This window comes from Calliopsis andreniformis, chromosome 5, assembly GCF_051401765.1.
Source record: "Calliopsis andreniformis isolate RMS-2024a chromosome 5, iyCalAndr_principal, whole genome shotgun sequence".
In the NCBI taxonomy this organism is placed as follows: Eukaryota; Metazoa; Arthropoda; class Insecta; order Hymenoptera; family Andrenidae; genus Calliopsis; species Calliopsis andreniformis.
In genome coordinates, this window is record NC_135066.1 from 12,785,038 (window position 1) to 12,807,703 (window position 22,666).

The window sequence follows — 22,666 nt, forward strand, 5'->3', positions numbered from 1 at the left end:
TATATTATTCAAGTTAGTGTCTACTTACTTGAGACATAACTGGTGGCTCTGACGGAAGAGTTAAATTAGCCAATAAATCCCTGACAGCAGGAAAAAGAGAACATTCGGATTGATTTGCACCATATTCAGCAAATCTTTTTAATTGAAGAGATGCAGCAGCCATCGCAGAAGCAGGACTAGGATCTCTTTTCTCTGCCAATTGTGTTAAATTCGTGCTAACATCATAAACTAATGGTAAAACTAGAGAAGGTGTCTCTCCTTGATATGGTAATCCAATTCTAGTGATTTGTAACTGAAAAGTAAATTATTTTATCGATTAGATAAATTAGAAAATTCAATAATTTTCAGATAACAGAAGCATTTTGTAGCACAAACATAAAATATACTCACAAAGAAAAGGATTTTATTTCTACAAACTAGCACAGCAGCCATGCCAGTGGGTACGATGGGAGTACCAGAAGGAGGAATCCTTAAACACCATTGCACATTCCACTTAAGCTGTTGTTGCTGTGCCAATCCAGGCACAAGTTCTAATTTCATAATTTGCACAAAGTCTTTCAAAACATTGAATGGAACATTCAACATTCTGCCAAAGCCAGAAAGTGTGTTCGGCTTGTATGGTGGAGCTGCTGCTCTTGTATCAAAGAATTTCTCTATGATCTATAAATGAAAAAATGTAGGATAAATGTCAAAAAGTACGCAACACTAAAATAAAAAATATGGAATAGCAATTACTTGTAACTCTTCAAGAGTCCATTGATCCTTGTGTTCTGGAAGAGGTTGCACTTTTATATGAAGAGATTGTAAGTGTTGTGGGTTTAAACCAACCCGACACTGCAAGCTTTCTACTTTAAAGTGAACAACACCTGGTTCTGTACTGTTGATCGCTGTTAACTGTAAACAATATTTTACATTGATATACGTTAAACAGAGGAAACTATAATGTGTCAGTATAATGATAATAGAGTACATACACAATCATCTGTCTGTATGAACCGTTGAAACTGCCTACGCATGTAAATGCACCCTAAAAATCTTTCTAATGGGGAGAGATCAGGACCAGGAAGTCCAGAGGGGTGTGGAGAAGAACAGCAAAGTAACTCCAAAGCTTCGTGAGTAAGAAGTGTAGGCACTGCACCAGCCCAAGAACGTTGTGGCAACACTCTTGAAATATGTGTTCCAATTTTATGATCAGAGGCTTGAGGACTGTGCAATGCAGCATGGCCTGGACTCTGTGCAGGACGTGCTGGAGATGGTCTGGGTACACTAGGTGACCCTGGCCAATTAGAAGCTGCTGGTGAAGCCATACTTTGAGAAGACGGAAATGGACTTCCATCGATGTGCCCTAAATAAGTAATTAATTCCTTCTTCAGACTGTCATCGTGCTTTTGGACTTCTTCCCTTTTTAAAACTACCGATTCAATTATTAGGTTGGACAAAGAGTAACTGCGTTTCTTTTCCGTATGAATGGAATGCGAATTTTTCATGAAAAACCATTTTGTTCGATTACCTTTTACCATCTTTCAAGCAACTTCCTGATTCCGCGGTGAAAGCAGTTCTTATCTAAAAAACGCAATTACTTTTTGGCCAACCCAATGTAACAACGATGGCCAAACCGTGGCTCCCAAGCCGCAGATAGCTCTTGTAGATACCTCTTGTAGCTTCTGGGTTTTGGAAATTCCTCATAGGAAAATTTTTCAAATAGAAAACCATCCATGGAAAAGCTTTGCCCTTTAAAATGAATCTAGGCTCACTGCTGTATGATTATTTTTCACAAAATTACAGCAGCTCAAATATCAGACATTTTTTAACCCAAAATTAGTGATCCTTTAATTCTGCGATGTGGTTTTCGAATGCTTCTGATAGGCGAGTTATGGTTTCTATCACGCCAGAGTTAGGCCACCAATGCAGTATAATGTAAAACAGCTATTGTCGGTTCTTACCAGTTTGCATGAAAGATCCTGCAGGGGAATGTCCAACTTGAACGTTACTGCAAGGCCCAGGTGAAGAAGTAGGCATCAATCCAGCTGGACTAGGAACGTGCATCGGATTCAGGGGACTGTTAGCAACTAAACCAGAACCTGGTGAAGGATGGGGTAGCATGTTAGGTGTGTTTGGTGGTAGGGATGGTGGTGAAGCTAAATTAAAGGAGGTGGCTGGACTGCTTCCGAAACTCTGATGTTGATTTGTCTAAAGAACACAAATAAGAAATACATGTAGAATGTAGATACATATATATTGAAACGTGTATGCAGCCTAATTGAATGAGTACCTGTGATATATTAGCAGTATGTGGACTAGCTGGAGTGTGGGGATTGCTACCAGACGGTGGAGTAAGAGGTGGATGAAATCTTAAACCATCTCTCTGTTGTGCGGGTGATTGTGGACCACTTCTATGGTGACTTAAGAAACCTACGTTTCCACTCCCGCTACCACCATCACTATCCATTGTTACAGGAGAAGGAGGATTGTCATCTTCTGATTGAGACCTTCTACGAAATACTGCACTCTCGTCCACGTATTTCGATAAAAATGCCTAGATAAATCATTAAACATAAACAATTCGTATAAAGAACTATGATAAGCAATAGATATTATTGTTGTTATAATAAATAAAAATTTTGTGCAAATATTAGATTACCTTTAGACCTTGTGTTGGAGTAAATTCATCCACAACGTAACTTCTATCAAAGCGACTGTATGCTCCATCTCTTAAACTCACTAATCCACCTCCTCGTAAACGAAGTTCCAAACAATACATACCCTGATACGCAATTCTAACTAAAGTTACACACTGTGGCATGATAGTAAAGGTTTGTACTGGTACTTGGGGTCTCTATAAAATGTTCGAAAAAAATTATTAATATTTGTACAATATAAAAACAGCTTTAAAAGAGCAAAAAATGTATGATTCATACCGAATTATACACGCAAAGTTGTGGAATTATGGGTAATTTGCTGATAGATGTAAGAGGTTGAAGTGTTTCATGAAGAATGTGTATAAGCTGTGCTAAATTTCTATGCCTATTCAAGTGAGCTTCAAGTTGTTCTTTCATGATTGAATGAGCGTTTGTTGTAGTACTCGTCGAACCTGTGTATTTACAAGAAGAAAATTTAAATAATCATATAACTAGTTCAATGATTGTAAAACTGCAAAAGAATACTAACTTTTACCAAAAATCAACTTGAATGCTTTGTCATTCGTATTCCATTGCACAGAAACAGTAGCACCACGATTTGGACCATAGGTTAAAACTAATTTACTATAATTGTATGATTTTATACTGACCATATTACGCAAATTATATTTCTCTGAAATGTTAAAAAAGATACAATTAATTATTACAAAGTTATAAAGAGTCATTCTGTGATTGCAAAACAAAATGATCTAAGTCACATGTTTTTGTTTTCGAGATATTGACGTTTAAAGTTTTCAACTTTGATAATGTGTTATGGATTTGTGTCTCCTTGAACCTTATTTTTAAGTGAAAAAGATCGTTTTACCTAACTACAGAATTAACAGTAGATATTAGAAATTTTAAAGGATGATCCTATATCTCGAAATAAGACAAAACTAAACAATTACGAAATCGTGTTTGAGACTTCGTTTCCAAGTTATTTAGTTAAAAAGACGTCTAAAATATACGTGAAATGTGTTTCACACGGGAACTTACTCTACGAATACCACGTATTTTTTGTAATAGAGTCATCATACATACCCATTTTAAAATATTCTGCTAAATCATGAACTATAGAATACAAATGTACAATTTGTGCCCAATCACTAAGCAATGCATCTATCGTACGTGACACAGTATCTGCCGTTCCCATTTCATATTGAAAATACACTGGTCTCCTTAGTCCTAACAAAGAATTTAGTTCGTTATGAAATATATAATTCAACTTCTTTTATTCATTTAATAATATATTACCTTGCTCCTTTGGATGACTGCTAGATAAAGGGCTACCATAAAACACAAACTCTGCCATCCATGTTTTGGCCATACCTTTACCCTGAACTCTGATCGAGACACTGAGCAGTCTTTTAAGGAGCGCGTGCCATGCACAGCTAGAACTTATTGCAGTAGAAGGAGCAGGCAGTTGGACCAATTTCAAGACTAATGCAGTAGCATTTGCTTCTACTTGTAATCCTTGATGAGCTATGTCTCTTTTAGTTAATTCTTGTGCTAATGTTACGAAAGGTATTCTTTCATCGCAAAGAGCGACTACGTGTGCTAACTCTGGAATAAAATACGCAGGCTGCTTGGATCTCCTATTTTGTAACGTGGTACTGGCATCAGTCCTTCCAGTAGGTCCCGTACTTCTGCGTTTAATACCGCTTACTTCGGTAGATTCTATCATATATCAGATAAAGCTTTTGTTACTTAAAGTTCTATTTGATATGATAGTATTATAATAGGTATTATAAGCAACAGAAACTCACCAGTATCAACGCTGGTAAAGGGTCCATGAGTTATGACAAACGTGTCAAATTCGATCAAACTTTGAATCTTTAAATACATTTTTGGAATTTCAGTTTCAATGTTATCATCATGAGGATCGTCTTCAACAGAACTATGTTTCACTACCGCAAGGTAAAATGAACATTCGATCTCGCACGGTGATGCCTCTTTTTCTTTAAATGCTACTATTAAGATTACTGTAGGATGTCGATGAAGTTGAACGAACATTCGGTGTCTGCTAATTTTAGACATTGGATGATCTGGATGATGAAGAATTGGCAAACGTTCATGAGCAGTAGCCGGAAGGTGCTGCAATGTTTTCTCACACCTTCTCTGGGTTATCCAAAATCTGTAGGACACAATAAAACAGAAAGCTATAGAATACGAAAAATAAAATGAAATCAACTAACAAAAAAAAAAGTTACCTGAGTTCTGATATCAGAGTTGGAAGACGGGAGTGATCACCGTTTAAAGCAACAGTCAGTTCTGGAACTAAAGGTGCCTCGTATTGAGGTACATGACATTGTAACATTCCAGTATGAGTATCAACCGTGACTAACAGATGCTCTGCTCTCAAACACGGTTGCAAAATCGGAACCGAAAGAATCGCAGGTGAACCAGCTAAAGTACACTCAACATCTTTCAACATTGCCTGTAACTCTTGCTTCAGGTCCATTAATCTACTTCGTGTGCGTACGTAAATTGTATGTACTAATAGACATTCCATTGATAACTGATCCGATCTGATTGCTCTGTCTGCTATTTCACTTTCCTTGCTACCTAATGATGGAACGTGAACTATTGCCAAAGGCCTGGCTGGATCATGTTGATCCACTTGTACTGTAAGCTTGTATCCCAATTCTGAACGAGGATCCTTATTAGTCAATTCTCTCCAATACGATACAGAAAGACATCTTCCTGGTGTATATTCGTCAACATGAATGTGATCATCCAATCTGTCTCGTATTAATCGTAACGTTTGAGAATAAAGTACTTCTAATTGCAACGATTGACAGAAATAATGCAAAATATGATAAACTTCTGATAATGGATTTGTACTCTCTGCCAGCCTTGACTGAACCACCTTTCGATACAAATAATTTATTTTAATAATATGTAATCATGAATATATGTACTTAATATTATGGTTTATATGTAAAAGTAAAACAGTACTTGATGCACGTAGCGTGTTTGTAGCGGGTGTACCAAAGCTTTTCCATCTCCTGTTTCTCTGTCTGAAACTAAGATTTCTAATTCTAATAATCTCCAGGGTACAGTTGGACCATCTCCCATCACTGTAAGCGATACTGAAAATTCTTGTTCTACCAGGAATGTTACTCTCCCTGCTTCGATTTTCAAATTACGCATCTGTGGGAGTAGATTTCCAGTTACTAATCTATGTTGAATGACTTGATTTAATCTCTGCAATGTACTCCTTTTTTCTGCGGGTGTAATTGGATCTGGAGGAACTATTCTTTCCTATAAAAAAAGTATTTATATAAATAATGTTAAATGTAAGAAAATGATTTAACTATATGATGGTATATATTAATGTCAAATTACTCGTATACATGCTGGTAGACGACTATATGTTCCAGTTGTCAAAACTTCTACTGCAGCAGGGATATGAAAGTTAGGTAACCTGGCATGTACCAATGTTTCTCGAGCCATTCTTGCAAGCATATCAGCCGTATCAACAAAAAGCAGTGACTGCTTGTCTAAGAAAGCCATTATATGCTGCAAAAAAATTGTTACATTAACTACATAAGAATATTAGAATATTATAATAAATAACAAAAGATAAATTTAAAAATACCGCAGATTTGTCGACTTTAGAAGCACTGTTAGCCCATTTAACCAATGCTAGTAGTCTTACATACAGCTGTCTAGTTCTAGCTGAGAAGTTGTAAATCTCTATTTTACGTTCCATGTCAGTCTTTCGAGGTAATCTGTAAAAAAAATTAATTTAAAATGTATATTCTACAGAAAAATGATACTGCATACAAGTATATTATAATTAATAAAAATGCATGATAAAGTTTGTTTATATAATGTTATAATACTGATTATTTGGAGCATTAATCAATTATTAAAGTGAAATTAGATGAAATCACAGAAAAAATTAGATACATTCATCATAATGTAATAGTACAAAATACATATATATTTAAAGTCATAATTAGATATGTAGACATATAGATTACAGAAAAAAACAGTCTATAAAGAGTCTTTGGATTATATAGAAATTAAAAATTGAATTGTAAAGAATAATACATATGTATGACATTTTTTAACTTTTTTGAGCAAAAAATATTTAGTACATAAAAAATAAAAAAACTTCAAGTTTTTCAAAACTATAATTTAACTTTTGGCTTTGATATCAGAACAAATTTACTTACAATTCAGCCAAAACTGTGAGTTCATGATAAGTGCGTTGTATGATAAAATCAATTAACACGCCAAGGGAAATAGAACCACCACGATTTCCTTCTTGTGGAATATTGTTGGTAACAGGGGTCTGATGACCTTCTAAAGGCACTGGAGCCATTTTGTGCCTTACTTGTCTTAAGAAATCTAAAACTTATAAATTATACACAGTTAACACAATATTAAAATACAAGAACCTTTAACTGTTGAATCAAGCCTTACACATACAACATTTTTACTTTTTACATTTTGTATGAATTCACTATAATACTGTATAGTTACTACACATTATTTATAAACTAATTGTAATATATTACTTATAATGTATTGTATTTAAAGTATAAACTAGTATTATATTTTGAATGTATATAAAATAACAGAATGACTAATAACTTATTTGTGGTTTAACAAATCTCTCAAGTATAAAAATATATTTCGAACTAATAATAAATTGTAAGAAAATATAACGTTAAATAAACGTAATCTCACTTTCAACATTTATTGCTCAGTATTTAACTCTGCGACAATGTTCACTACGCCAGTGAGTGAAAGGAACTCTTTGGACTCTTTCAAACAGATCATAAACTCTGAAAGATTAGATGGAACACCTAATTTTATTTTTCCCTCTTGTTGACGCGCACTAAATTTTTATTTGGTACAGTATCACGTGAAGGCAGCTTTAGCATAATTTTTAAATGGTTGTATACATATTTATATTATACATTCATAATATGTTTACGGCAAAATTTTGGGCGTTTTGTTTGGGCCTTCTAAAGTGGAAGCTATGTCATCATTTTCAAGTGTACCTTTATACAATATTAAATACTTCTACATATTTGAAATTTATATAAATATTGTAATGTTCGTAATAAAATTCTTCTATTTATAACGCGTCGTAATAGAAATTTATAAAGAATTAATTTGAACGAATTTGAATTTCGTTCCTAATTTAACTGTCGCTGCATTCATAGTGATACAGAAATTGGAGCCTAAAAAAATCGGAGTTTCATGATCTCTGTAGAAATCTTCCATGGTGTTCCAGAGGAATGGTGATGTTGGCGTTGTTTGCAAACGTCAAACTTTGATCCCTTATCTGCCGCTATACTTGATGAAATGCCAATTTTCTGAATTTAATAATACTTTACAAGAACTAACCTAGAGTGTGTAAATTTCATCATATCTACAAGAAAAAGCATTAATTATAAATACGTGTCATGATGATGATATATCATACATGCACAACGAGAGAAAATGTAGAAGGGAGTCGAGAATAAATACGAGGATAGGTAATAGGAAAAGTAGATGGTAGTAGAAACAGGAAAAATGAGAGAAAATGTAATGACTACTGCGCATAAGCCATTGTAACTATAACAGCACTTGCTTAATACGATTGAACTAGGTTAAATGTTATTTTTATACAGGAATATCAACATGTTGTCTTAAGCCTCTCATTCGCGGTCGCAACATCCTCCTCACTTGCTCGTTCGCATTCGATAGTTGTGCTTTGTGCTCGTCGCGTGTGCTCGGTAGATCGTAGATGCAGACACGGCTTTATGCTCTCAAAATAACTTTACAGCTTTGTCTGAAGCGTGTTATGGAGAATTCGAGGTTAGAATGACATCGACAAATTTCAACAAGAAAGGAGGCAGAACAGAAGTATATTTATACGATATTTGTTATATACACAGAGCACTAAACAAAGAGAAAGTCGTCACTTCAAATGAAGATCGCGTAGAAATGCCAGAGTTACTCGTAACGCGTGTTTATTATGCTGCAAAAGATGGTATGGCTATTGCACTTTATGATCTTCTCAGAGATCAATCTCCTGAGCAAATTAATCGTGTGATTAACCAAAAAGTTTTGGAAGAGGATGGTCACTATTGCACACCTTTAATAATAGCTGCACGATACGGCCATGATAAGGTAGTCAAAATATTGCTTGATAAATTCAAACCTAATTTAGAAGAAGAAGGTATAGTTAAGTTTGATGGACATGTCATCAAAAGGGCTAGTGCCCTTTGGTGTGCTGCTAGTGCAGGACATTTGACAGTTGTGAAGACATTGGTGAAGGCAGGTGCAAATGTTAATCATTATAATGAAAATCATTCCACCCCTTTGAGAACAGCATGTTTCGATGGACGATTAGACATTGTCAGATACTTAATAGGACATAATGCAGATCTAAATATACCTAATTGTTTTAATACTACATGCCTGATGCTTGCTAGTTACAAAGGTCATCTCGATATAGTAAGTATAATTCTGAAGCTGGATTCACATATATCAATTCTATGATAGTTCTGTGTTAGTTCCATGTCAGTAATTTCATTGACAACTATTCAAACATATCTGAATTCTTCAGTGTTTTTGAATCTGCAGGGTGGTCCATGCAATTGTTTCAAATTATAATTCCATTCTATGTGCAATTAAAAAAAAATGTCAGAGGAAGAAGATGAATGGTTCAAAGAGTACTACATTTATAGGACTATATATTTTTGTAAGTGCAATAATGCATGTACATTTAGTAGTTGCATTAGCTTTTTAAATAGATTACATACTTTTTTTGTATAAATTGAATCTTCTTGTCATTCTGTATGAAGAACACATTTCATACAATGCTTTTCAATGTTTTTATAGCTAAATTAAGATGGTCTCTGGTTATTATTGTACATTGCAGTCTTATCTGTTCTTTTAGATTCTCTATAGAATTTAAAGGATCTATAAAAATAACTCATCAAGGTAATAGAAAAAGGAGCTTCAGAGAAAAAAACAAATTATCATGACCAAGAATGTCTAACTTTCACTTTAAAGATAAAGATCCAACAGTGAAGGAAAGATATAGTCTAATATGAACTGTTTCATTATAAAGTAAGAATAATATTTTTATCACTGGCACAGACTGCATTGTACCATCACAGAAATGATACATGTGAATCTAGCTTTAGCATAGTTAATTTCAATAATTTGAACTGTATTTTACATGTATACCTTTACAAAACAGGTCAAATTTCTCTTAGAAAAAGGTGCAAATCCAAATGAAAACTCAAATTGTTACAATTGTACTGCATTACATTTAGCTGCAGAATATGGGCCTACTAGTATAGTATCTGAATTATTAAAATATGGTTCAAAAATGACGAAAGATGTTAATGGAATGACACCACTATTACTAGCAGCAGAACGTGCTAGAGCAGAAGTTGTAGAATGCTTTTTACAATCTCTGGATATCAGCAGAAAAGAAAAAATTGATGTATATGAACTTCTTGGGGCTTCTTACGTCAATAATGCTTACAAAGGGTATTACTATGTACCAGTAGCATACGGGTATTTGTTAAAAGCAATGGAACTTAGGTATGTATGTACCTGTTAGAATGTAACATGAGATAAAAATTAATATTTTATGTGAAGAGTCAACTAGATAATTCTTCAATGCTGTAGATACAAAGATCCTAACAACATTATCTATAAAGAATTAGGTAGAACAGTGAAAGCATATGATCATTGGAAAGAATGCGAAACAATAGAGAGTCTGAAAAGCATTGAGTACAATTTAAATGCTATTTATATGGAATCGCTGGCCATTCGAGAAAGGATACTAGGTTTTTATCTTACTTTCATAAATAATTTACAATTTTGCACAATATCCATTAAATAAATTTTAATACTAGGAAAGCATAATCCAGGAGTGTTCAATCACATAATATTTCGAGGTGCGAATTTTGCAAACAATGGTAGATTTGATAGGTGCATGGAATTATGGCTTTATGCCCTACATCTAAAACAACTGAATAATCTATCAGTTGCAAAGGATCTTCTTAGATGTGCACAGGTACCATTTTTAAATATTTATATTACTTAATGAAACTGTTCTGAATTCTTTCTTTATCTTTCCTCAATTCTTTTTGATAGGTATTCTCATACATGATACTTGTGGGAACAAGTTTTGAATGTTCTCAGATCTTGAGTGTTTTAGAAGCTAGTATCAAAGAATTTGGTCACAATAAATCTAAAATCAGTAATCCTGATTCTGAGGAAGATTTCGAACAACATACTGTAAGTTAAAATAAAAGAATTTACAGATATTTGATTAATATTCGTGTAATTATACATATTAGTGTCTTAAATTCTCCAATCAAATTCCAATTAAAATTTCAAATAAAAACTAAAAAAAAGATTTTCCTAAAGACCTGAAAATTTTAGGAGGAAATGGAATTGAGCATCACAAGTACGCTGTACATACTGTCAATATTAACGAAACTTCTGAAATCACATGGAAATAAATACACAGATCATGAAAAAAGTAAGGCATATCATCTAGTTCACAAAATCTGTGGCCTACAGTTACGTTTGAATGATGGTCAAACGTTACTGCATCTTGCTGTAAATGCAGAGACTTCTATAGATGCAGATCATATTAATGACACTTGCAAGTTAGTTTACAAACAAGATTTTGAATTATAATTAGAATTGAGATTTGCTTTTCTTACTTATTATTAAATAAAATTTTTAAAGTAAATTTTTTACAGATTCCCTTGTGTAGCGACAACAAAATTACTTATCCGTTGCGGAGCTGATGTTAATGCTATGGATTATAAAAATAATACACCATTGCATACAATCATTAGTTGCAGAAACTTAATTAGGTATTTTTATTACATCTTTATTTATTACTGTTATCATTAGACTGCCGATTTTTATGCATTTATGAAAATTTGTAATGTGCAAAAAATTACACAATCCATATTAATATTAAAAAATATACAAAATATGAAAAGTAAAATACAAATTACAGTATTTGAAAGATGAAGCAAATTTTCATGTTGGCTCCTTTTTTTTTAACTATGTTTATAAAAGTATGAAATTACATAAAAATCTGCAGTCTAGGCGTCATTAATACATAAAAAGTTAATATAATTGAAATAGAGAAATAAAACAGATGTTTTTAATCACCTGCTAACTAATTATTTTTTATATATAAAATAAATTTAAATTTTCACAGTGATTTTGCAATACTTCAGTCCATTGTTATGGAGCTTACAGAAGCAGGAGCACATATGGATACTGTAAATAGTAGCGGGCTAACTCCATATGATATTGCCATTACAGGTATATTTAAATTTAATCTTCTAGATGGTTAGTCTCTTTTATTTTCACAGACTTATCATTTTATAAGTTAATATGCAAATTTAAACAGAAAATTTACATGTTCAGAGAGAAAATATTTTCTCATTGATTAGATAAAATAATATTATAATCATTTAATATAATAACATTAATGTATTAATGATTGAAATTATTCTTATTTATATAGGTGAAGTAAAAACAATATTGAAAACTCAAACAAAACTTTCATTAAAATGTATGGCTGCAAAAGCAGTAAAAACGTACAATTTGGCTTATCACGGAAAAGTGCCACGTTTCTTAGAAAGTTTTATTGAATTACATGGGTTTGGATTTAAAAATGATTGAAACTGAATGATACTGAATAACACAGGCTTTACTAAACAAAAGTAAACGTACAGTTAAGTTGTAACGTTAAGCTTAAATAATAAATTGAAAATAACAATGAATAAGTACTTATTTTTGATGGTATAAACTTAGAAAGATTTATGTACCAACAGTTTTTGACTAATTTTTCAGACAAATTTACTTAATAGTAATTTGTCACTTCCTAGTAGAATTTTATATTGAGAATATAAATTTCTATATATAATTTAAAAAATACTCAATTGTGTGATATCTATTTTTTGATGTAAAACATGTTTTTTGTACAAATAAGTGTTATAAACTTTTAACAACCAAAGTCAAGTAAAGTGATTAACTAATATATATTGTAAGTTAAAGAGAAGTAAAGTTTATTAATAACTGTTTTGTTAAGTTAACTTGAATTGTATAGTATTAAATATTTGACGTAAGGAATAAATTGTGAACTGATGATTACTGTGATTTTTTAAAATAAAACAAATAGTTAGTTATACAATTGTATTTAACAAATTTTTAATTGGATACAAAGACTGTATATCCTGTTTGTTCATTAATTTGTATATATAACTTTACAAATAAAAACTAATATTTTATCTTATATTTCCTTGCTTATATTATTTAACTCGTAACATTATTTAATTTTGATACTTTATTTTCTCCATAAAAGACACTATAAAAATATAATATTAATATTGTATAAATATTTTAATTCAGTTTGTATGGTAATAGAGTTAAATGCATCATTTATATAAACATTAATTCCTATCCTATAGTTTTCAAACGTATAATAAATCTTTTTAAACAATTAAAGTTTTGAAAATCTGTTTGATAAATATATATGAAATAGTACCTAAGATATTGTAAAAAATATGTTTTTCGCTCCAGAATTTCAAAGTTTAAGTATAAAAATAAAATATACCTGTTTCGATATTTTTGACTAAATAGTAGCTTTTGTAACATGTAGAGGGGGCTATAAGCTTTGACAACCTTGAAGTTGATAGTTTCAATAGTTTCATAGGTTATTACACGTGGTAGATGGGCAAATTATAATTTGTATTGTTCATTTTTATCCTTACTCGTATTATTTCATTATATTAAAAAAAATATTTATATATCATTATATATATAAATATACATATAAATAATGGAAGTTCTAGAAGAACCTATTAGACAAGAAGCGATGGTGTAAGTAAACATAACCCAAACAAAATTATTTGAATTAAGAACAATAATATTAAATTTAAGATGTAAGTAAAGTCCAATTCTGTAATTCATTTTTATACACTCTGAAAGTAACATTGTGTTTTTAAATAGTTACCACACTAGGTATTCATTACTTCCTTTTTAAATGTATAATGTAATTAGTCTTAAAATATCAATTTTTTAGTAAGTATCATCATGTTTATAGATTGTGTTGCATTTGTGGCATTGCTATTGAACCAAATCCAGCAAATATGTGTGTAGGGTGTTTACGAACTCAGATTGACATCACAGAAGGTATTCCAAAGCAAGCAACAATTCAGTTTTGTAGAGGATGTGAAAGGTAATATAAATAAAACTAAGTTTACACAGTTAGATTTTCTATCATTCTATGGCTGGAGTCAGAAATTAGTTGAGACTGCCAAAACTCTTGGCTATACTATGTAACATGGTACATTATAGCTTCAGTAATATTAGCAGTTTTAGCTGAATTTGGGACTGCAGCCTATCTACATATTGTGTTTATAAATAATGAAATTTAATTTTCACTTATTCAGATATTTACAACCACCAGCAGAATGGATTCATGCAACATTAGAATCTAGGGAATTATTGACATTATGTCTGAAAAAATTGAAAGGTCTAAATCGTGTAAAGTTAATCGATGCTGGCTTTGTATGGACAGAACCTCATTCAATGAGATTAAAGGTAATTCTTATTTAACCATTTTATTACAAAGTATCATGTTATTACTGTATAATTCTGTTTAGGTGAAATTAACAGTGCAAGCAGAAGTAATAGGTGGTGCAGTTTTACAGCAAGTGTTTATTGTGGAATATTCAGTAAATCATCATATGTGTGATGATTGTCATAGAACAGAAGCAAAGGATTATTGGCGTGCTGTTGTAAGTTTTATACAGTATTAGTAATATTTTTTAATTAAAAGTATGTTCTCATTTTTTTCATATTTCTTTATAATAGGTACAAGTACGACAACGAGCAACAAATAAGAAAACATTTTATTATCTAGAGCAGTTGATGTTAAAGTATAAAGCACATGAACAAACTTTAGGCATAAAACCTATTCATGGTAACGAATTCGTTCATATAATTTAAAGATATGAAATAAATCATACAACTTTTTATTTTAATTAATATCATGAATTTTTCAATAAATTATACATTTTATTATTAGAGGGACTTGACTTTTTCTATGCAAATGAAGCAGCAGCACGAAAACTAGTTGATTTTCTTTCAAGTGTTGTACCTTGCCGCTATGATCATTCTAAGAGACTAATATCACATGATATCCATAGTAACATCTATAATTATAAGTTCACATTCAGGTAAGATGAATTACACAAAATAAGAAGAATGTATTTATTTGCAACAAAATTCTATACAAAACATGAACTATATTTGTTACTACTTTTTAAAAAGCTAATATAAATTGACTTAATTCTCTTCAAAATAACATAATTGAAGTTTATTTGTTCATTACATTTGTTTCTTTTTATTTAGTACGTATTAATTTTCTTTCACAGTGTTGAAATAGTACCAATATCAAGAGAAAGCTTAGTATGTCTACCAAAAAAGCTAAGCCATCAATTGGGAGGAATAAATTCCATTTGCTTGGTATATAAAATCACAAATTCTATTCATTTAATAGATGTATCAACTGGACAAAGTATGTAAACTTTTTAAAAATGTTATTACGTTAGTCGATTAGTTGTCTATTAAGTTTCTGAAATGTATCAATATTGTTAACACAGTTGCAGAAGTGAATGCTGTAGTCTACTGGCGGCACGCTTTCAATAGCATTTGTGATCCAAAACAATTAGTAGAGTATACAGTAATGGATATTGAGCCAATAAATATAAAAGATAGAAGATTTTTTCCAGGGCAGGGAGCCATATCTAATAAAGTAAATATTATATTACCTGAGTATTTCACCAAATAGAAAATATTTTTCCAGTATGAAATAATATATAATTAAAATTGATTCTTTCATTTTTAGCATGTAATAGCAGATGTGTGGTTGGTTAAAAGTTGTGATTTAGGAATTAATGATAATTTAATTCATACACGTACTCATCTTGGCCACATATTAAAGCCAGGCGATACTGCTTTGGGGTAAGTAATTTTGCAAACTGTAAAATGGTATAATGCTTAAAAATGACATTTGATTTTAGATACGCTCTTAATGATAGTAATATAAACAACGACAATTTTGAAAACTTGAATAAGGATTTAGTTCCAGACGTAATTTTAGCTAAGAAAAACTATGCGCAGGACAGAGTGGCACGTCGTAAAATGAGAGCTTGGAAATTAAAACACATGATAACAGATGTAGATAATATGAGTGCAGATAAGTAAGTCAATTTTCATGTCAAATGAATGAAATTTTTTACTATAATTATTTTTTGCTACAATCAATTTATTTTCGTACTTCAGTGATTACTGCGAATTTCTGGAAGATCTTGAAGAAGACACCGAAATGAGACAAAATATAAATATTTTCCGAGATCGCAAGAAAATAATACCTGTGGATAGTAATGAATTATCTGATCCTAATTGCCCACAGATCACACTCGAGGAAATGCTTGACGACCTTGCGATCGATGATGTTGAAGTACCCCAAATTTTTGATACAGATTATTAATAAACAGATATTAAACATTATTCATACATTTATTAATTATATCCTCAATATCTTTGAAAGATGACAAAACTTTTTAAAATAATATAAACAGAACGAAGAAGGTAAAATAGTTTACTATTATTATTTTTATAATGCAATTGTTTTATTACTGTTAAGTTTTTCAAATGAAAAACCTTAACTGTGTTCATATACGAACGAAAAAATATTCAAAAAATAACTGTATGTGTATGAATCAAAACACTTACAAAGCAGAAGAAATACTGTATCAGTTTTTCAATTTTACGTAATTACGATTAATTTTTTGTTTTCTTATCAGCTAAGATTTTAAATTAAAATAATTGATAATACTACTACCAGTGATAATGATCAAGTATATCCACCTAGTTTGACAGTACATGATATACATTAACGCGTTCTTTATCAAGAAATTTTTATGTTTTGAGATAATGTATAAGGGTGTTTCATAACATGTGGGATCCAATTCGCGAGTTGATTGTTTGCCTAAACATAATGAAAAAAAAATGCCAAATAAACGCATGTTCTATTAAGAATTAAGATAATGAGAGATAATGAAACACTTTATATATTAGAACCATGCCATATCGCGTGACTGGACATTGAGCGTTGACAGGCAAAGATATCACGTATTCAAGACAAACTTGTTAAAATATGTATTGGTTTAAGAAACACATATTTATAATATCGTAACAAAACATTAACTGACATTCATAATTATTACATTTCTACTAAATTGTATATAGGCAAAACTGATGACATTAGTGGAATATTGGTGATTCCACATGAAAAAATCGATTGAAAATATAGAAGAAAATTATTTGATATTACGCTTCATTTGCGAGGAAATTGAATTTGAATTTTAAATGAGTCCCATGCATCAAAGTACAGTTTTAGGCGTCTGAGATCCCGTTACTTTCGTGGTCCCCATCAAGAGCCCAAAACCACATACTTTTGTGTGCTCTTATTTGATTAATTTCAATCCGAGCTTTCTCAAAGACGAAGCATAATATCAAAGTTTTACTTTACATTTTCGACACATTTCTTAACATATAATCATTAGAAAAAAAACATTACGTTCCGTAAAAGCTTTAAATCTTTAGACCGTGAGTTTCAGTATACTTACATTTGCAATCTAATTTACAAGATTATCTGTAATGAATAAGTAAAATTAGGAAGCAATTATGAAGATGAATAATTCACGATAGCAGTTATTAATTTCTAATATTAATTTTGTTGAAACTTAAAGTGATAGTTTTTTGTTGATACTGTAAAAGCATTTTGCAATTTCCAATGATAAATTTCTTTAACGTAGTATCAATCTTAAGCTATCAGTAATTGAGAATGAAAACAGATAACAAAAGGTAAAAAATCAGTGGATTGCTATATAAGGCAAGTGTGATCGAAGAATTTAGCGCGAAAATGTGGCTTAAAAAATTAATATTTCTAGCGTTCATTTGGAACGTCAGTGGCTCATCTATTCGAAAAGTAGAAGGTACGAAAACATAATTAAAATAATTATTTTTATATAACATAAATAAACATATTTTGAGTAACACACAGAATTCATTTCAGTTGTAGATTTTAACTGTTCATTTGAGTTTTAGGGCATGGCGCGAATATTGACGTTAAATTAAATTTAATGTACAAAATTAAATTAAATTTAATGTTGTTAGTACTAATAGAATATTTTTTATCAAATTAACAATAAAACATGTAAAAAAAATTGAATGACTTTCTATATTTTATATTATATATCTACAAATCTAGAAAAGTAAAATGAAATTCCTTGGTAATCTTGTAAAAAGAAATTTCTTTTCTGTGTATACTATTTAATATTTATACTATTTAATATATAATATAATATTTATACTATTTAATATTTATAAAGTTTTATTAACTAAATAGCTAATACAGGAAATAATAGACCAATTGTTTGTATCATAAACACTCATGAATTTATTTCTTGACAGATATCAGTGTGTCTTCCTTCACAAATGAACTTGAAACATGGGCCCAGTTACGTTATGAAACAAAATTGTTCAAAGAGATGACACAGTACCTAAAAATTCCTACAGAACTTCAGAACTCTGATTGGAGAACATTTTCAGCTGAGAAAGGTACTGCAATTTGTACAATATGCCAGGGAACTGTGGGAACTTTTATAAAATTACGGCGTCGTGGAATGTCTGAACAAGACATAGCAAAAAAGATAATTAATCTGTGTACATTAATGAACATCCAAACACCAAGAGTTTGTAAGGGTGTGGTTGAATTAAATTTGGTAATATACATATAAGTGAAAGTTATTAAAATATATTAGGTCATCCCATAAATAATGCTGCATTCTGTCTTAAAAAATGCCTTTAAAAAATTAAAAATTTTTTGAAGAAGAGCCTCAAAAATTGTCTAAGTAAAAATTAATAGTAGAATATAATATTAGAAAGAACTGTGACTAAAAATAACAGTACATTGTAACTTTTATGCAAATAAAATGATTTTTTGATGCATTATTTATGAGATGACCTAATATGTATACGTATAATATAATACATATGTGTTTATAAGTTTCAATTAATTTTTCAGCCAATCATTATGTACATAGTAGATTCTAGACCAAACTTGACTGCTAATACAATTTGTGGTGTCGTCTTAGAATCAAAATCCTGTCCACTGACTAATCCAGAATATAATTGGAGCATTAATATTAACAAAGGTCCTAACGTAGTAGTGGGAGAACATAATGTAACAGAACATAATGTAACAGAAGAAATAAATATTTTACAACTAACAGATTTTCATTATGATCCTGAGTATGAACCAAATGGTAATACAAATTGTGGAGAACCTGTTTGTTGCAGAAAAGGTCAAAATACAACTAATGCAAATTCGTTAGCTGGATTTTGGGGAGATTATGCATCATGTGATACTCCTTGGCATTCCATCATTGATGTTTTCAGTCATATCAAGCAAACACATCAGGTACAAATTAGTTTTAAATAATTCAAATTAACGTTGATCTTATAAAATTTTAAGTAAAATTTTCTTTCATTTCTAGAACATAGATTACATATATTTTACTGGTGATATAATAGATCACGGAGTATGGGAAACTTCAAAAAATAGGAATAAAAGAAGCATTCAAGAAGTATACAACAAAATTCGTGAAACATTCAAAGACACTCAAGTATATCCAATTCTTGGAAATCATGAACCTCATCCTTTGAATCAGTAAGTTAATTAAACAATGTATAAAAAATATAATAATATAATGTATACATGTATTGAAGTACTTTAATATTTTCTCTTTTGTATTTATATTTCAGTGAACTAAAAATATATGAATTATTTACATTGTTACAGATTTGCACCAAAAACCATAACAGATGATAATTTAACTACAAATTGGCTATATGAATTATTAGCAGATTTATGGATTAGTTATGGTTGGCTACCAGAATCTACACGTAGTACTATACATCAAGGAGGGTATTATACTGTTAGCCCAAAAAAGGGATTTAGAATTATAGCTTTAAATAGTAATGTTTGTTATTCTTACAATTGGTACGTTGAACAAAGTGAAATGTTCTAATTTTATCACATAACAGCATAATCTACTCTTCTGCTATAATAAGAAACAGGATAAAATTTTGTAATCATTGTCTATGTTTAGGTGGCTTTTATATAGACCAAAAGATCCAGATGGACAGTTACAATGGTTTGCTAATACTCTGTCTAAGGCGGAAGAAAATAAAGAGTTTGTACACATTTTATCGCATATTCCAATTAATAGTAACAGCTGTTTAAATACATGGAAACAAGAATACCTAAAAATAATCGATAGATTTTCTCATCTGATCAAAGCTGAATTCAATGGACATACTCATACTGATGAAATTGGAATATTTTATAATTCAAATGGTGTAGCTAAAAATATTGCTTGGAATGGTGGTAGCATAACTGCCTATTCAAAACTAAACCCAAATTATAAGATTTATACAGTGAATAACAGCAATTATGTAAGTTATATTTACGTTTACTATGTAATTCGTATTAATTTAAATAATAAAATAAGTACATCTTTTATATTGTATCATACACAATGGATACTTAAAATTGAATTACTATTTATAGGCAGTGAATGATTATCAAAATTGGATGTATGATCTTGGATCTGCCAATCAGAATATCAACAAAAGACCAAAGTGGTATAAATCATATTCATTTAGAAACGAGTATGGTCTTCCAAATATTTCTACTACATCTCTGAACAATTTACTCCATAAGGTAGCGAGTAATGAAACATTATTAAACAAGTATTATAGGTAAGACATAATTAAAGTATGAATTATAATTCTATTATATTTTAACTATTATTATATAATAATTAATTTTTAATTGTAGGAATTTCTACAAACTAGCAAAACCATCATTGCAAGAAAATTGTAATGTAGATTGCAAGAAACAATATCTATGTCGTACAATTGCCTATGCAGGAAATAAAAATGTACTTTGTGATAACATTTTAAAAGGTTGAAAGCATTCTTTAAAAATATATATTAATTTAAATAAAAAATAAAATTTTACTATATAAGCGTAATATATTTGTTACATGAATTTCTCCTAATTTATATTTACAAATTCATATAGTGTACAATAATTGTAAATTTTACCTAACATTCCTTATGTCTACCCATTCAATTTTTTTTGTAAAAAGAACTTCTTCTGGTGGAATCTTATCCAATAGATTTATCTAGAAGTAAAAAAAAAATTAAAATTGGCATTGAATTATAAATTAAAATTTATGAAAAGTGAAAGAATTTTGTTACCTGTTTTCTTACATAGATTAAAAGTCTCTCAATCTGTTCTGGATTGTTGCACTCTGAACAAAAGAACCTTCTCCATAGTGCACCAGCTAATACTCTATCCTCTGATAAAATTCCTTCATCATAATCAATTAAAGCAGCATTGAATTGGCCAGATAAATCCATTAACTGCTTCTTTTTTATCCTTGGGTGAATTGGCTGATAGGAAAATTATAAATATATAATTATATGAAATTTAGAAACCATTGGACCACATTTAAGTTTAAACAGAGCATACTTCCGTAACATTGGAATTAATATATATTTAATAAAGTTTGATTGTATTAAGTAAGTAAAATAATAACTTACACCAAGTTTATTTACTCTAGCATCAACGTCATTCCACAAAGCTTCAACTAAATTGTTTCTGGCCGTTTTACCAGGTTCTCCCTCTGCCATAAGACGTACCATTAGCATCCAAACATGTAATTCTGTCACTAAGAACCAGGAGTAAAATGTGTCTGGCATCTTAAAATCTAAAAAATAAAATATCAGGTTAATTTCATGTAAAATATATTAAAAAAATCTAAATATAGTTCTGAATTGGAACTAATAATCTACCTTTAAAAAATACTGAATAATTGACTCTGTCAATTATGTCTTCATAAAGAAAATAGCCTAATGACATTAGTTGCTAAAACATAGATAAGTTTATGTAGTTTTATAAATATTTTTAACTAATATATTCGTTCAGCTAAAAAAAAATAAATATACTCACATATTTTTCTTTATGGATACCAACTTTACGTAATAATTTTATAAATAATCCATCTTTATTTTTTGTTGAATTTACATTGTCAGATAAATCTTTTACTTTAGCATTTTCGCTAAACTGGCGTAATTGATGACTTATGTTAAATTCTATAATGCAATTGGCTACATATTGTCGTTCTATGGCATGTTTCAACACTGAAGATAAAGATGCCTTTCATAGCAAATAGTTTCCAAGTGTTAACCATTATGAAAGAAAACAGATTTAATTACTTAGATAAAATAGATTAAACCTGATAAAAGTTTACAATAATTATTTTCTTTAAATTAACATACAAATCTATACTTTCAAAAATATTGAATTTTACAAAATATACAACAATAAACAAACATATAAACTGTGTAAAATCTATTTGTACATACATATTAAATTAATACATCATTTCAGGGTGAAATTATATTGTATGTAAATAATGTTGATAGAAATATAAACACAAAAAGTAAATACTTAATCGATTTTTATATAGAAAAATTATAAAAACTAGACTTTTCGTGATGCATGACTACTAGTTAGTACATATAAAGAGGTTATATTATAATATTTGTATTTTACATAAAGACGCACCTTTCTGAGCGTTAACATTCTTACACAATGCATTCTTTAGTTATGAATATTTCAAATTTTCAATCAATCATTTAAAAATTTCAATTTACTTGAATTTTTAGATCAAGGAAAGAATCATAACCCTCTTTACCGTTTCAAAGGTGACGACATGATTTTCATTAATTTTAACATGGAGCGCGGTAAAATTTAACTTACTCATATATATATATATATA

General features: G+C 30.1%; 5 protein-coding genes across 8 annotated transcripts in view; 3 read left to right on the forward strand and 2 right to left on the reverse strand.

The window, feature by feature from the left end:
* Med14 (mediator complex subunit 14) overlaps window positions 1-7,207 on the reverse strand; it is an 8,058-nt gene extending 851 nt beyond the window's left edge. Inside the window, exons 1-18 of one of the 2 annotated variants that reach the window (XM_076377739.1) lie at window positions 7,119-7,207; window positions 6,863-7,043; window positions 6,280-6,412; window positions 6,027-6,200; window positions 5,637-5,942; window positions 4,889-5,547; window positions 4,445-4,812; window positions 3,933-4,355; window positions 3,720-3,863; window positions 3,169-3,312; window positions 2,919-3,091; window positions 2,642-2,836; window positions 2,273-2,536; window positions 1,944-2,190; window positions 975-1,345; window positions 736-894; window positions 391-660; window positions 29-292 (exon numbers count right to left, since the gene is read on the reverse strand). In XM_076377739.1, the coding sequence (XP_076233854.1) occupies window positions 29-292; window positions 391-660; window positions 736-894; window positions 975-1,345; window positions 1,944-2,190; window positions 2,273-2,536; window positions 2,642-2,836; window positions 2,919-3,091; window positions 3,169-3,312; window positions 3,720-3,863; window positions 3,933-4,355; window positions 4,445-4,812; window positions 4,889-5,547; window positions 5,637-5,942; window positions 6,027-6,200; window positions 6,280-6,412; window positions 6,863-7,011 (4,443 nt within the window). In that variant the 5' untranslated portion in view covers window positions 7,012-7,043; window positions 7,119-7,207. Of the gene's footprint in view, window positions 1-28; window positions 293-390; window positions 661-735; window positions 895-974; window positions 1,346-1,943; window positions 2,191-2,272; window positions 2,537-2,641; window positions 2,837-2,918; window positions 3,092-3,168; window positions 3,313-3,719; window positions 3,864-3,932; window positions 4,356-4,444; window positions 4,813-4,888; window positions 5,548-5,636; window positions 5,943-6,026; window positions 6,201-6,279; window positions 6,413-6,862; window positions 7,044-7,118 lie in introns of those variants that run through there. The other variant, XM_076377738.1, reaches the window with a different exon arrangement.
* A 748-nt stretch (window positions 7,208-7,955) lies between these two features.
* LOC143179405 (protein fem-1 homolog B) lies at window positions 7,956-12,687 on the forward strand. 3 transcript variants are annotated; one of them, XM_076378621.1, is made up of 10 exons: window positions 7,961-8,176; window positions 8,467-9,140; window positions 9,892-10,241; window positions 10,329-10,489; window positions 10,559-10,719; window positions 10,800-10,943; window positions 11,091-11,320; window positions 11,417-11,533; window positions 11,890-11,996; window positions 12,202-12,687. In XM_076378621.1, the coding sequence occupies exons 1-10, from the start codon at window positions 8,125-8,127 to the stop codon at window positions 12,357-12,359; spliced, it is 2,154 nt and encodes a 717-aa protein (XP_076234736.1). In that variant the 5' UTR covers window positions 7,961-8,124; the 3' UTR covers window positions 12,360-12,687. The 3 variants fall into 3 exon arrangements, 2 of the variants coding, with proteins under 2 accessions (XP_076234736.1, XP_076234737.1); XM_076378622.1 differs by lacking the exon at window positions 7,961-8,176 and having other exon boundaries at window positions 8,217-8,498; window positions 8,579-9,140; window positions 12,202-12,686; XR_013001962.1 differs by lacking the exon at window positions 12,202-12,687 and having other exon boundaries at window positions 7,956-8,176; window positions 11,403-11,533.
* Window positions 12,688-13,424: 737 nt separating this feature from the next.
* Nmd3 (60S ribosomal export protein NMD3) lies at window positions 13,425-16,256 on the forward strand. The gene is made up of 11 exons (XM_076378423.1): window positions 13,425-13,559; window positions 13,783-13,917; window positions 14,132-14,282; window positions 14,345-14,479; window positions 14,556-14,664; window positions 14,770-14,920; window positions 15,119-15,261; window positions 15,347-15,498; window positions 15,592-15,707; window positions 15,767-15,946; window positions 16,029-16,256. Exons 1-11 carry the CDS (start codon window positions 13,519-13,521, stop codon window positions 16,234-16,236), a joined length of 1,521 nt encoding a protein of 506 aa, XP_076234538.1. The 5' UTR covers window positions 13,425-13,518; the 3' UTR covers window positions 16,237-16,256.
* LOC143179275 (sphingomyelin phosphodiesterase) lies at window positions 16,252-20,851 on the forward strand. Its single transcript, XM_076378422.1, has 8 exons — window positions 16,252-16,337; window positions 18,225-18,535; window positions 18,838-19,233; window positions 19,310-19,482; window positions 19,615-19,815; window positions 19,925-20,270; window positions 20,386-20,576; window positions 20,656-20,851. Exons 2-8 carry the CDS (start codon window positions 18,302-18,304, stop codon window positions 20,786-20,788), a joined length of 1,674 nt encoding a protein of 557 aa, XP_076234537.1. The 5' UTR covers window positions 16,252-16,337; window positions 18,225-18,301; the 3' UTR covers window positions 20,789-20,851.
* Uqcc1 (Ubiquinol-cytochrome c reductase complex assembly factor 1) lies at window positions 20,833-22,595 on the reverse strand. Its single transcript, XM_076378424.1, has 6 exons — window positions 22,453-22,595; window positions 21,835-22,041; window positions 21,678-21,750; window positions 21,426-21,592; window positions 21,081-21,275; window positions 20,833-21,004 (listed from the first exon to the last, which is right to left on the reverse strand). Exons 1-6 carry the CDS (start codon window positions 22,483-22,485, stop codon window positions 20,921-20,923), a joined length of 759 nt encoding a protein of 252 aa, XP_076234539.1. The 5' UTR covers window positions 22,486-22,595; the 3' UTR covers window positions 20,833-20,920.
* Window positions 22,596-22,666: the final 71 nt, after the last annotated feature.

Bases quoted from the DNA above. Each gene is read 5' to 3' on its own strand.
- LOC143179275 (XM_076378422.1), top strand. From the start codon at position 18,302: ATGACACAGTACCTAAAAATTCCTACAGAACTTCAGAACTCTGATTGG. The intron at 19,234-19,309 runs GTACAAATTAGT...TTTCATTTCTAG, and splicing joins ATATCAAGCAAACACATCAG to AACATAGATTACATATATTT. The intron at 20,271-20,385 runs GTAAGTTATATT...TACTATTTATAG, and splicing joins CAGTGAATAACAGCAATTAT to GCAGTGAATGATTATCAAAA.
- LOC143179405 (XM_076378621.1), top strand. From the start codon at position 8,125: ATGCACAACGAGAGAAAATGTAGAAGGGAGTCGAGAATAAATACGAGG. The intron at 10,720-10,799 runs GTACCATTTTTA...TCTTTTTGATAG, and splicing joins ATCTTCTTAGATGTGCACAG to GTATTCTCATACATGATACT. The intron at 11,534-11,889 runs GTATTTTTATTA...AAATTTTCACAG, and splicing joins AGTTGCAGAAACTTAATTAG to TGATTTTGCAATACTTCAGT.
- Uqcc1 (XM_076378424.1), bottom strand. From the start codon at position 22,485: ATGCATTGTGTAAGAATGTTAACGCTCAGAAAG. The intron at 21,751-21,834 runs GTGAGTATATTT...TCTATGTTTTAG, and splicing joins GTATCCATAAAGAAAAATAT to CAACTAATGTCATTAGGCTA. The intron at 21,276-21,425 runs GTAAGTTATTAT...TTTTCCTATCAG, and splicing joins CTAGAGTAAATAAACTTGGT to CCAATTCACCCAAGGATAAA.
- Nmd3 (XM_076378423.1), top strand. From the start codon at position 13,519: ATGGAAGTTCTAGAAGAACCTATTAGACAAGAAGCGATGGT. The intron at 14,480-14,555 runs GTAAGTTTTATA...TCTTTATAATAG, and splicing joins AGGATTATTGGCGTGCTGTT to GTACAAGTACGACAACGAGC. The intron at 14,665-14,769 runs GTAACGAATTCG...TTTTATTATTAG, and splicing joins AGGCATAAAACCTATTCATG to AGGGACTTGACTTTTTCTAT.